The 13,958-nt window shown below is 42.2% G+C and overlaps 1 protein-coding gene across 5 annotated transcripts in view; it reads right to left on the minus strand.

The window, feature by feature from the left end:
* Positions 1-13,958, minus strand: part of acsl3a (acyl-CoA synthetase long chain family member 3a) — a 145,646-nt gene that overhangs the window by 21,196 nt on the left and 110,492 nt on the right. For all 5 annotated transcript variants that reach the window (XM_085990481.1, XM_085990479.1, XM_085990480.1 and 2 more), the window contains 5 exons: positions 13,638-13,761; positions 13,102-13,173; positions 10,944-11,083; positions 7,064-7,236; positions 2,959-3,033 (listed from right to left, as the gene is read on the minus strand). In XM_085990481.1, coding sequence (XP_085846607.1) covers positions 2,959-3,033; positions 7,064-7,236; positions 10,944-11,083; positions 13,102-13,173; positions 13,638-13,761 — 584 coding nt within the window. The remainder of the gene's footprint in view (positions 1-2,958; positions 3,034-7,063; positions 7,237-10,943; positions 11,084-13,101; positions 13,174-13,637; positions 13,762-13,958) is intronic.

Here is a 13,958-nt window from a genome sequence, read left to right on the forward strand (position 1 = left end):
TTTCCAGACAGTTGTAGACATAAACTGCACCTGGACATACAACTGCAAACAACTTCCTGCTGCTGAAAACTTAATTCAAGCTGCTTGGAATTGGTCATATGCTGCAAGATGTGAAGCAATATTACAGTTTTTTTTCAAATAAGTAGAATTGGAATGGAAGTGATGCTAGAAGAAGATAGATTGCAATAGATGCACGAAATGTGTAAAACATTTTAAATTAAACTGATTAATCATGCAATGTGCACATTTGTTCCATCCAAGTTCATATGGCATTATATTTTGAGACTGGGGGGCAGTTTTCATAAGATGCTCTAGGTCAGCTTCTCTCCTTCCCCAACTTCCCTTCTTGGCACCCATGTTAACTGATATCATTAAAAGTTCCCTCCCTTCAGGTACTGTTCCCCTCCGCTTCAAATCTGCCGTCACCACTCCCCTCCTCAAAAAATCCACCCTTGACCCCTCTGTCCTAGAAAACTACTGCCCCATCTCCAACCTCTCTTTCTTCTCCAAAGTCCTTGAATGTGTTGTCACCTCCCAAATCCGTGCCTATTTTCCCCATAATTCCATGTTTGAACACCTCCAATCAGGTTTCCACCCCGCTGCAGCACTAAAATGGCCCTCATCAAATGGCATCCTGTGACTGTGATCATGGTAAACTATCGCTCAACATCCTTCTCAACCTGTCTGCTTTAATACGGTTGATCACACCATCCTCCTCCAACGCCTCTCCCTCTGTTGTCGAGCTGGGTGGGACTGCCCTCACTTGCTTCCATTCCTATCTATCTAGTTGTAGTTAGCGAATCACCTACAATGGCTTCTCTTCCTGCTCCTGCGCGATTACCTCTATAGTCCCCATGGGTCTATATCAAAGGTCCTCTACCAACCTGCCCCCACCACACAGTACTGGCCCCCGATTATCAAAATCCATGACGAGGCCTTGGACAACGTGAACCACTTTCCATATATCGGGAGCCTACTGTCAACAAGGGCAGACGTCGATGACAAAGTCCAACACCACCTTCAGTGTGCCAGTGCAGCCTTCGGTCGCCTGAGAGAGAGTGTGTTTGAAGACCAGGACCTCAAACCCAGCACCAAGCTCATGGTCTACAGAGCAGTAGTGATACCCGCTCTCCTGTATGCCTCAGAGACATGGACCATGTACAGCAGGCACCTCAAAGCACTGGAGAGGTACCACCAACGCTGCCTCCGCAAGATCCTGCAAATCCATTGGCAGGATAGGCGCACCAACATCAGTGTTCTTGCTCAGGCCAACATCCCCAGCATCGAAGCTTTGAAAACGTTCGATCAGCTCCGATGGACGGGTCACATCGTCCGCATGCCCGATATGAGACTCCCAAAACAAGCGCTCTACTCGGAGCTCCGACACGACAAGAGAGCCCCAGGTGGGCAGAGGAAACGCTTCAAGGACACCCTCAAAGCCTCCTTGAAAAAGTGCAACATCCCCACCGACACCTGGGAATCCCTGGCCCAAGACTGCACCAAGTGGAGGAGAAGCATCCGGGAAGGCGCCACATACCTCGAGTCTCTTCGCCGGAAGCAAGCGGAAGCCAAGTGCAAGCAGCGCACGTCAACCCAAGCACCCCACCCACCCGCCCCTTCAACAACTGTCTGCCCCACCTGTGACAGAGACTGCAGGTCCCGCATTGGACTCAGTCACCTGAGAACTCATTTTTAATGTGGAAGCAAGCCATCCTCGGTTCCGAGGGACTGCCTAAGAAGAAGAGATCCGTGGCCGCCTCCTATTTTTCTACTTCACACTGCCCCTCAGCAACAATCATCAGAAAACACAATGTCAGGTTCCACATGTACGTTGATGACATCCAGCTCTACCTCACCACCTCTCTCAACCCCGCTGCTGGCTCTGATTTGTCACTCTGCTTGCCAGACATCCAGTATTGGATGAACAGAAATTTTCATAAATTAAGTATTGAGAAGACCGAAGCCACTATCTTCGGTCCCCACCACAAACACTGTTCCCTAGCCACTGGCTCCATTCCACTCCCTGGCCACTGTCTGAGGCTGAACCAGATTGTTTGTAACCTTGGCATCCTATTTGACCCTGAATTCCGCTTCTGACCCGATATCCCCTCCATCATCAAGACCACCTACTTCCATCACTGTAACATCGCCTGTCTCCGCCCTGCCTCAGCTCACCTGCTCCTATGCTTTTGTTACCTCTAGACTCGACAATTCAATGCTTTCCTGGCCAGCCTCCCACCTTGCACTTTCTGTAAACTTGACCTCATCAAAAACTCTGCTGCCCATATCCTAACTTGCACCAAGTCCTGGTCACACAGCACCCCTGCGCTCGCTGACCTACACTGGCTCCGAGTCTGGCAACGCCTTGATTTTAAAATCATCATTGTTTTCAACTCCCTCCATAGCATCGCCCCATCCACTCTCTGTAACCTCCTCCAGCCTTACAACCCTCCGAGATCTATGCGCTCCTCCAATTCTGGTCTCTTGCCTATCTCTGATTTTCTTCACTCCACCATTGGGGGAACGTGCCTTCGGCCGCCTTGGCCCCAAGCTCTGGAATTCCCTCCCTAAACCTCTCTACCTCATTTAAGTCGTTCCTTAAACGTACCTCTTTGACTAAGCTTTTGGTCACCTGTCCTAATAGCTCCTGATGTCATTCATTGGCAAATTTTGTTTGATAAATCGCTCTTGTGAAGTGCTTTGGGATGTTTTACTACATTAAAAGGTGCTACATAAATGCACATTCTTGTTATTGTTGTGTAGTAAAACATTATAATGCATAGCTGGAAGCAACTATAAATTAGTAGAGCTGTAAATATTACGATTCTTTCATGGAAGATTGTGCCATAATTAGACCCAAGATCAACTTAACAAATGTAACAAACCAAAATTAGATTTTATTTCTTACTGGACTGTATCAGCTGTATCCCTTCATTTGAAACAAGTAGCTTTGCTCACCTTCTTCCCAGTTTTTTAGAGTAATCTCACAGCAGGGCAGTGGAGCTCCCACGCGGCCAGTGGTGTAGTCAAACACTAAAATCAACAAAAGTTACTCGAGTGAAATCTTCTTTTAAAAATTGAAAAGACTAGATATTACAATACAGCTTTAAGACAATTAAATATAGACACGTTTGGCATGGTAACCAAATATCTATGAGGAACCTCTAACATATTAATGTGGCTCAGTCTGTATGTCCTCCCAATCTTCCTCCCCAATATTCTAAACTGTTGATGCAAGGGTCAGCCAAGGTAAAAAAAAACTACAAGGTGACTATAATGTCTTCATCAATATATGCTGTACAATCTTCAAGGTTTTACAACCTAATTTTTTGCTTAAAACCTATCCAAGTACATTAATAATTTTTTGCACGTCTAGATTCACATTGCAGATAGTTTTGATGTAAATGGTTATGACATTGGAATGAATTATTTCAAAGGTAAATGAACTACCAGCTTCTATGGTTAAATTTTTTTTAGATGAAAAGCTGCTTGTTGAATGTTTCGTGCTTGGGTTTAAAACTTTCACCTAGCTGATGTGATATTTATACAAAATGTGAACAAATTACTGCCAGGTTCCTGATGGAAGCAAACATTTTTAACAATGTCCAATTTGTTGCTTACATGAAGAATTTGCGAGGATAGTTCACAGTATAGTGATTAAATGTAAATTATACAAATTCTGAGTCAAAGAATAAATGACAAAACTTCATTCCTTTTTGGAATATTTAATCTTCATGTTGCGTTCTACTTTTCTGAAGTGTGTTCCTACAAAGCTATAACAGAAAACACATTTGTTCAACTTTTGGATACAGCATGCAGCCTTGCATAATTACTGATATTTCATTACCATTAACAACAAGAATGAAAACAGAATTGAGATTGTTTGGTTCCCACAGTAATACAGTTCCACTTACATCTCAAAAACTGTGACACTATTGCTCTTGGCATTAAATGTTTTGCCAAAATAAAAAGGAATACTTTAAAATACCACAGAACTGCAATGAAAAATACTGAACGAATGTTTTAATGGAAACACCCCTTTAGTGAACAAAATATATTGTTTATCCAGATGTTCCTAATTATGCAAATGTCATCAGCGTGAATAGACTAAATTCTTGCTCGAATAAAGGTTTTTCTTTAAATGCTCTCATTAACAGGTTTCTACTTTTGTAGTCATGAGAATCTTTGTGGGAATTGACAGACCATCAGACTGTATTGTAGGGAGCATGAGAGAGAGCAGCACACTGATCAGCTGTTCAGGGGAGTGGAAAAACCCTTTATATACAGTTCTCTTTATATATAGTTTCTTTTAAAATATTTTACTGAATTATATTCTTGAGCTGATGAAAAATTTGGAGAGAGAATGTAAGGAGAATTTTGTGTAAAAAAGGAATCGGAAGGCAGTAGCGGCACTTAAGAGATTACTGGAAGAAAATAACAAGAATACCAGGATTAGTGACAGAAGTACACTGATCAACTGTTCAGAGGAATAAAGACGATTCTTCTATATGACTCTCAAGATAGCTAACAGAAGGCTTGAAAAGAAGATCCCTATACAAGCGGCTCCTCCAGACAGCTGATCAATGTGCTCCTCGTTCCAGTGAAATCTTTTATTTTTTAATCGTTTATGGGATGTGGGCGTCGCTGGCAAGACCAGCATTTATTGCCCATCCCTAGTTGCCCTCGAGAAGGTGGTGATGAGCCGCCTTCTTGAACCGCTGCAATCCATGTGGTGAAGGTACTCCCACAGTGCTGTTAGGTAGGGAGTTCCAGGATTTTGACCCAGCTACGATGAAGGATCGGCGATATACTTCTAAGTCAGGATGGTGTGTGACTTGGAGGGGAACTTGGAGGTGGTGGTGTTCCCATGCGCCTGCTGCCCTTGTCCTTCTAGGTGGAAGAGGTCGCGGGTTTGCGAGGTGCTGCCGAAGAAGCCTTGGCGAGTTGCTGCAGTGCATCTTGTAGATGGTACACAGTGCAGCCACGGCACGCCGGTGGTGGAGGGAGTGAATGTTTAAGGTGGTGGATGGGATGCCAATCAAGCGGGCTGCTTTGTCCTGGATGGTATCGAGCTTCTTGAGCGTTGTTGGAGCTGCACTCATCCAGGCAAGTGGAGAGTATTCCATCACACTCCTGACTTGTGCCTTGTAGATGATGGAAAGGCTTTGGGGAGTCAGGAGGAGAGACACTCGCCGCAGAATATCTAGCCTCTGACCTGCTCTTGTTGCCACAGTATTTATGTGGCTGGTCCAGCTAAGTTTCTGGTCAATGGTGACCCCCAGGATGTTGATGGTAGGGGATACGATGATGGTAATGCCGTTGAATGTCAAGGAGTGGTGGTTAGACTCCCGCTTGTTGGAGATAGTCATTGCCTGACACTTCTGTGGCGTGAATGTTACCTGCCACTTATCAGCCCAAGCTTGAACGTCGTCCAGGTCTTGTTGCATGTGTGCATAGACTGCTTCATTATCTGAGGAGTTGTGAATGGCACTGAATCACTGTGCAGTCATCAGCAAACATCCCCATTTCTGACCTTATGTTGGAGGGAAGGTCATTGATGAAGCAGCTGAAGATGGTTGGGCCAAGGACACTGCCTTGAGGAACTCCTGCAACAATGTCCTGGGGCTGTGATGATTGACCTTCAACCACCACAACCATCTTCCTTTGTGCCAGGTATGACTCCAGCCAGCGGAGAGTTTCCCCCCTGATTCCCATTGACTTCAGTTTTACTAGGGCTCCTTGATGCCACACTCGGTCTTGGGCTTATACTCACTGGAGTTTAGAAGATTGAGAGTGGATCTCATCGAAACCTATAAAATTCTGTCAGGCCTGGACAGACTAGATGCAGGAAGGATGTTTCTGATGGCCGGGGAGTCCAGAACCAGGGGTCATAGTCTAAGGATAAGGGGCAAGCCATTTAGGACTGAAATGAGGAGGAATTTCTTCACCCAGAGAGTGGTGAACCTGTAGAATTCTCTGCCACAGAGGGCGGTGGAGGCCAGTTCATTAAGTATATTCAAGAAAGAGTTGGATATATTTCTTAAGGCTAAAGGGATCAAGGGATATGGGGAGAAGGCAGGGACAGGGTACTGAATTTGGATGATCAGCCATGATCTCATTGAATGGCAGAGCAGGCTCGAGGGGCCAAATGGCCTACTCCTGCTCCTATCTTCTATGTTTCTATGTTGATGTTAAGGGCAGTCACTCTCACCTCACCTCCGGAATTCAGCTCCTTTGTCCATGTTTGGACCAAGGCTGTGGTGAGGTCAGGAGCAGAGTGGTCTTGGCAGAACCCAAACTGGACATCAGTGAGCAAGTTATTGGTGAGTAAGTGTCTCTTGATATCTACTAATTCCCATTATCCACCGGGATAATCATTTTGTGAAATCGCTAAGAAACATATAAAGTCACGTGAGCTGCAAAGTCAATAATATTTTACACGCCATTTCTTTTTCTCTGCTGTTATTAGTGGAAATCCAACTAGATTATTAGCAATCTGCATGCATAAAATTAGATTTTCCAAGAATTAATTGCCATAATTAATCTGGAATAAATTAATTTGAATTTACAAAAGAGCCGACCTTAAGCAAAATGTCTGCATACCAATTCCAAAAAAGAATGTCAACAGATTAAATATGCATTTTTGTCACTCAGATATGCAAATATACTGAGTGTGCAAAAACAATGTCAAGATGATTTCATACTTATCGCCTTCAGTAATGTTTTACTTTATGTAGCGTGGCAAAGTATCATACTACACCAAACATATTAGCTACCGATGGATTGTTTATAGTTTTTACTAGCTTATCACTGCTTAGAGACAAATGTGAATCAACCATTAATGCCATAAATTGACATGCACCAAATATATTTGTCTTTGAATACAGAGAAAGATTTAACAAAGCAAAAGGCTTTTGTTTTCTTTCAACAGAAGATGCTTCTCTAGCTACCTTTTTCCAATTGAGCTTTGTTTTTAAGGTTTGAAAACACACATCCTAGATATGCTAAACACAAAACAGACAGCTGAAAGCAAAAAAAAAAAAATTCCCAGAAAATGACTAACCATCACTAATAGTCCCTGCTCCACAAGTCTCCGTTAATCCATATCCTTGTCCAACAGGGCAGCAGAAGCAGATGTTCATGAAAGTTTGTGTGGATGGTGACAACGGAGCACCCCCACACAGAATGAGCCGAGTGTTTCCTCCTAGTAATAAACGTATTTTCCGGAAGATCAACCTACGTAAGAAGAAAATAAAAATGCAAGAATTTATTTTTTCAATATCTGCTCGTCAATTTCAGGTTCAAAATTGTCAACCAACCAACAGCCAATCCCTATACAATTCAAATGATTTAGAAGCAATAATAAAATGGAATGGACTGGATGAAACAACTTTACTAGCAATAATAGGGAAACTACAACAATAGCAACTTGTACTGATATAGCACCTTTATTGTGGTGAAGCATCCCAGATGGGGAACAGATTCAAGAGTGTGGGAACGGGGGGGGGGGGGGAGCAGAAGGTGTTGTTGGTGAGTAGGCTTTAAGGATGATTTTGAAAGTGGGGGACAGATATAGCAAAATATAGGGGCTTAGGGAAGGCATTTTACTAGAGACTCTACTACCAATGGTAAAGCAGAGGATGGGGAAAACTCAGAGGAAATGGGCAGTAATGTAGGGCAGGAAGAAGCTACAAAGATAGGGATGAGCAAAGATGAAGATAAGGATATTGGAGTTGATGCACTGGGAGATGGATGGACAAAGGTAGTCAGCAAGGACCAGTGAATGAGAGAGAATCTGTAATGAGTTGGGAATTTATGTAGGGTGGAGCTCAGGAAGCAACTGAGAAAGGAATTGGAAGTGTCAAGTCTGGAGGTGATAGACACGGATCAGTATTTCAGTGGCATTGGGGTGACGTAGGGGCAGAGTTGAGATGTTTTGAAGGTGGAAGTAGGTAGTCTTAGACTAAATGCAAGCTTTGAAGCTCAGTTCAGAGTTGAGCAGAACACTAAGGGGTCGATTTTCAGTGTGCCGTGGAGTCGGGATTGGAGGCATGTGGGGGGTTAAATTCCCGAATTCAGGGGTCCCGACACCATCCCGCCTCCATGTAAGTTTCAAAGGAGGCGGGTACCCGCCCCGCACTGGGACCCGCCGACCCGAGGCGGGAAGGGATTAGTGCCAATTAACTGCCTGTTAACAGGTAGTTTTTAGCCTAATCCCTATTTTGAAGGTTGTCATGTGGGATTCCTGACGGCTCCAAACCACGCCAAGTTAGTTAGAGTCGTCGGGCCGTCGGGTTGAAGGACATGGAGGGGTCGAGATGTCAGTGTTCAGGTGAGTGATGGGTGCATGAGTGCAAAGGTAAGTGTGTTTGGTGTGTCTAAAGTGTGTAAAGATGTTTAAATTACCTGTACTTATTTACAGCCTTCCTTCCTCTAGGTTTCGGGAGTCCATCATTCAGCCGACACAGAAAGCAGAATGGCTGCGATCTGTCAAAAGTGACAGCCTGCAACTTTCAGTGCCGGTGAGATTTCCAACTGAGTCTGTATAGAAGGACTCAGTTAGAAGTAAGACTGTCAGTGTTTGACAGCTTCAAACAGCTGTGAAACACTGATATTTCATCTGTCAGCACGTCTTGACAGATGAAATTTCAGTTTGTGACGTCACCTGTTGCCAGGGGGCCCTTAATTGGCCTGCTGAACCCACTGGGCGGGCTCAACAAGGTCAGTCAAGTTAAAATCGCGTGGATTGGCCGCATCTCGATGGAGGCGGGACTACAACCTGAAAGTTGTAGTCCCGCCTCCTTCCCGACTTCTGAATGAAAATCCAGCCCTAAGCTTGTGCACCATTGGGTTACATTTGACAGAACAGCAGAGAGTAGAAAGATGGTACTGGGGCTAGGGGACTGAATTTGTCCTGGGGGGGGGGGGGGAGGCAAACAGGATGGCTTTGGTCTTGTCAATGTTGAACTGCAAAAGAATTCTGGCTCATTCGTAACATAATTTTATTGAAGATTTCAAAGCAAAGCATTGTGTTCTAAGTTACCATTGAAGTGAAACTGTAAATCAAATGACTGCACTCATTTATATGAAAATCTATTTTAAGTGTATAGCAACAAGGGTATTGTCACAGTTCAGACTTCTTTGGCCATTCTCATGAAAAGACTTGGACATAAGCAATTTTAATGTGCGTTTTGGGCAGAAGCTCGCCAGAAATGGAGTAGCTCCCCCAGATAGCCCCATTCAGGAATAGCCATCCATATGCAGATGAAAAGTGATTTAAATGTAGGTTGGGCAGTTATTTTGCACAGATCACAAACAATGGCCAATTTATTAGCAATGTCTGAACATTCAAAAAGACAGCCAGCACTTTGATGTTGACAAATAGTTTTGATCTCAGAATCAAGACAGACACCAGAAAATCAGCCAGGCAGCAGCAGCCTCAAGAAATGTACTCTGCCTTGGTCAGGGAGAGTGTGTGTTTTTAAGTAAAGGGCCCACTCAAATGGCCTAGCATATGCTTGTTCTTTATTTTTGAAATACTAAGTGAATAGATTGTACCAGGTGTCTCATACTCCGTGTTCTGTATGTTTTGCTTACTGTGCAATAAGGCAGCTTCTGAATTGGACTGAACATTCTCTCACTTAGTTAACTGTTAGCCCAGTCCACCTATGGAGAACCTGAAGGAGGATGTGTGCGTAAGACATGAAGATCAAGTCCTTGTCAATTTCCAGGGCCCTGCTGTGCACTAGCAGATACAAGGCAGCGCCAGTCATCTCCTGTATGAAACAGAGACAACCAGACTGCTTAAGGGAGCAGCTGACAGCACTGAATCGGAGTAGATATCTGCAGCATACCTGAATTCCTAACACTATTTTATTTGAAGTCCATGTTATTCATGTATTTTTAAAGAAATGAACCCCTTTCTCACCTTTGTAAGAAGTCAATGCAACATCTTGATCACTATTGCAACATGGTAATTGTATATGCTGTATTAACAGTCTAACATTTCCAGTGTTTTATTATTGTAAATACAAACAATATTTTTGCTAAATAAAGTACATAACATACTTTGTAGACTTTTGTTAAAGTAGAAGGAAATTCTTTCTGTTCCAAGTGTGCTTTTATATAAAGTAGGCATAAAGGTATATACAGTAATACTTGGTACTAAATATTTTTCAATGTTGTTTAAGGCCTCATGGAGATTGGCATTTTATACCTCTGCTTCACTCCAAAGCTGCTCTGGTAATGTAGGTTATATTTACAGTGGCTTCACTGATTTTAATGGAATATAAACTTCAGAATGGGCTGGCTGCTAATCTATATCTAGCTTGATTTAGAGCTGCCCAATCCGGTAGTAAAAAAAAACACTTCCACATAGCAACTGCTGCTTACTCAGCCTAAGGATGTTCCAGGTAGTTCTGAATCCACCACCAGGAGGATCTGAAGTGCGGGCTCTTAAAGTTAACAGAGGTAAACCCATATCATTTGAGTAACTCAGGAGGGAAACAGAATCATCAAATGTCAGTCTCCACTGAGGCAGAAAACATCTTGGCAAGTCAAGGAAATTGTGTGTTATTATATATCTTCAGACTTTAAGGAATATAGATGGGCGGGAAGGAATGACTATGAAAATGTATTTTCACCAGTCTTTATTTCTCATTTAAGTGCGTGAATCAATAGTGGAAAACCAATCGCACACTTAAGACTGCTTTGTATTTTAAAGAGTAAAAAAATCATTTTGAAGGAAATTTATAAAACTAATAACTACTGTTACTTTGACAGTAAGCAATTTTTTAAAGTTTTGAGACTTGGATTTTTAAAAAAACCATTTCCCCCCCAAATATAATGTCAATGAGACATAATCATTTTTACACATTAATTGTATACCTTCATACACTTGTTACTATAATGTAATTTAGCAGACTTGATTATCTATATCCTACCAATCACAGATAGGTGTGCTGTAACCTATCGACATCTGTTCCATTTTGTAGTTGTAGGCAACAACAAAGAGAGTCCGCTGTATACTACTCATGTCTTCTATTTTGGTTACGATATTCTTATAAATTCGATCCATAATTTCCTGTTGGCACATACAATGAAAAACAGTGACTTTATACCTTTTTATCTTTTTTGTAAGTTGTTCATTATATATTTTGATCTTTAGTATTTGACAAAACTGATTTTTTTTGGTAGAGATTGGTTCAGAATTCTTTAATTCAGCCAGAAGACATAAGGGCCAAGGCTTTCCCAGTCCCCTTCCATCTGCTTTTCAGCAGATCTGGGTGGACAGGATCTTGATTTAGAGCTGCCCAATCCGGTAGTAAAAATAAAACACTTCCATAGCAACTGCTGCTTACTCAGCCCAACAAGGATGTTCCAGGTAGTTCTGAATCTACCGCTCTCCCACATCCCCAGCTTCTTTTGCCCTTTTTCCAAGAGGGTAGACTTCGCACAGCTGCAAATCAGCCATGCTATACGCCCTGTTAGAACGCGGGACACCAGACTGCCTGTCTGACCCTGGCATCGGATTCAACAGTTGGCAGGGGCCTCAGAGGTTTCTTTGCAAAGGAACCTGTGCAATCACTCTGAGTGTGGTGGTGCACAGGCACCAGAACAGCAAGAAAAATTTCTTAAGAGGAATTTTTCAAGCAACTCAGAAGCTGCCTCTTCCTCTTAATTAAATAGCCTGTTACAACAAGGTTCACGCTCCAATCTGCTGCGACTGTCCAGCACAGATGGGATAGCCAACCTCCAGCATGCTAATGACCCAACGGCTAGAAATACCCCTGATGCAGACTGGCTTTTTATGGTAGATGGAATTCCAGCCCTTTTGGAGATGAGCTCCAATTGGAAAGGCTAGGCCATGGAGTTTTTAAAAACCCAGCTACTGTCAAAATCTATCTTTGAGCCTAATTTGATAGAAATGTTGCAAATACAATGCAGTCTGGTTTTCTAAATGAAAGCCTGGAACAAATCACATTCAACCAAGCACATACTGTATAATTTACTCAATTAAGGGTATGGCTGCTCATGCATTTTGAATCTGGTTGACAGCAAACCAACTAATCACCCCAAGAACTGTTCTCGGGGGTATTTAATAAGCTGAAGCTGTTCAACAAACTGAGCTGAGTCGAGTAGGTTAGAACCTTCTGAGAAGATAGGTTAGCCTAGTTAGCTCCCACAATTAGGAACTGGAAGAGAAAAATCCATATTAAAGTTAACTACAAATGAATAGCTTAACATAAATTGCAACCTTTTATTATTTTTTGTTCAAGGAAGTGATTATGTAATACCGAAGCTAAATTAAAAACAATTGCTGTTATATATTCACTCGCACATCTTTTGTTCAATAAAATTAAAAACAAGGTCTGATATTGTGATGTTTTATTGCTTTTTCAAGAAGAAAGTTCTTGTGGAGGTATCCAGTAGCCATTGTTGCTCCAGCACTATCTCCCAGCACCTGCTTTCCTGAGTTTGGCTTACTTTGTTCCCGCGCCTGGCAATAACATGTTCAGCTGGCAGGGCCCCCACACTGCTATTCTCTGCCTAAAATTCTCTGCCTTGCCAGCTCTCTCCGCACCTTCAAAAGCTTGCTCAAAACGAATCTCTGACCACCTTCATTAACTCTTCTCCCAATTTCTCATGTCTAATTAGCCACTCTGTGAAACACACCAACATTGCACTGTAACTCGAGTATGGGCCTGACCGGACACATGAATAAAGTGGAGACACTCCCTGGAAGATGCAGTCTCGCACTGCTTGGGTTTAACACCACATTCCAGTGCAGTGTCAAATTTGTTCCAAAAATGCATGGGGTTATCCTTGTACCCACGGGCACTCTTAAACATTAAAGTGTGGATACTGTGCAGAGCTCTGTCCTGAAGAGAACTGCAGTTCTACCCAGGCAGTATAAACAATATACTTCCCGACTAGAACTGATAGCGCAGTATTAATGCACTTTTAGAATTAAGCATAGAATTAAGCATTGTGCACTCGGGCAGTGCTTATAATGAAAACTCAACAAATATTATAAATATTTCTTGCAATGATTGGCTCTAGTACTTAACCCAACATGTCCAAATGTTAACAAAAACTTACCGGTACAGCTGCCAATAGTGTTGGTTTAAGTACGGTTGTATCACCTTTGCTTCCTTTCTTGATTTTGGCAGACTACAAAACAACAAAGAACTGTTACTTTATATAATAAAATAAACCAAATGCAAGTCTCCTCCTTCAAGAATACAATTCAAATGTGCTTTTTACCACTTGATTCAGAGGAGTATATTTTCACATTTAAAAATGCATGTTTAAGAATAAGTGTTTAGTCTTCAGTAATACACATTTTACAGAGTTAAAATATTAAAGCACCCCTCAAATTGAACACACAATGCTATTTCTCAAAGTATAAGTGAAAATTCAGCTATGTTTATGGAAGCAGAAATGTCAAGAGGCAAAAAAAGGGCTGCAAATCTATATTATTGTACGTAAACTAATTGGTAGGCTGTTTATGAAAAGGAAAACAAACAGACAGAGAAAACACATTGTTTAAAATGCAGATAGGTCTGTTAAATATTTTACCACCATGACCATTCTAAATGTGATTTTAAAAATGAATCTATTTGATTAACCTGTACCTGGTCTGCTAAAGTCTGAGGGGAGGAGTAGCCAATACAACAGCCGCAAGCCATACAAAGCGTTTCCGCACTCAGCTCCAGGACATGTGCTAGGGGTAGGTAACCAATGTAGGTGTCCTTTGGTCTTTAAAATAAATATAAAATCCAGATATGTATATTTTCAACAACTACACCAAGAATGGATCTTAGAAAAACAGTTACATTTAACAGAATTTGACACTTAATATCTTGGCTCAGTGGTAACACACTTGCCTCTCAGTCAGAAGGTTGCGAGTTCAAGCCCCACTGTAGAGACTAGAGCACATAATCTAGGCCAACACT

Source organism: Somniosus microcephalus, chromosome 6 (assembly GCF_052327205.1).
Source record: "Somniosus microcephalus isolate GS21.2 chromosome 6, FLI_Smic_1.0, whole genome shotgun sequence".
NCBI classification, from domain to species: Eukaryota; Metazoa; Chordata; class Chondrichthyes; order Squaliformes; family Somniosidae; genus Somniosus; species Somniosus microcephalus.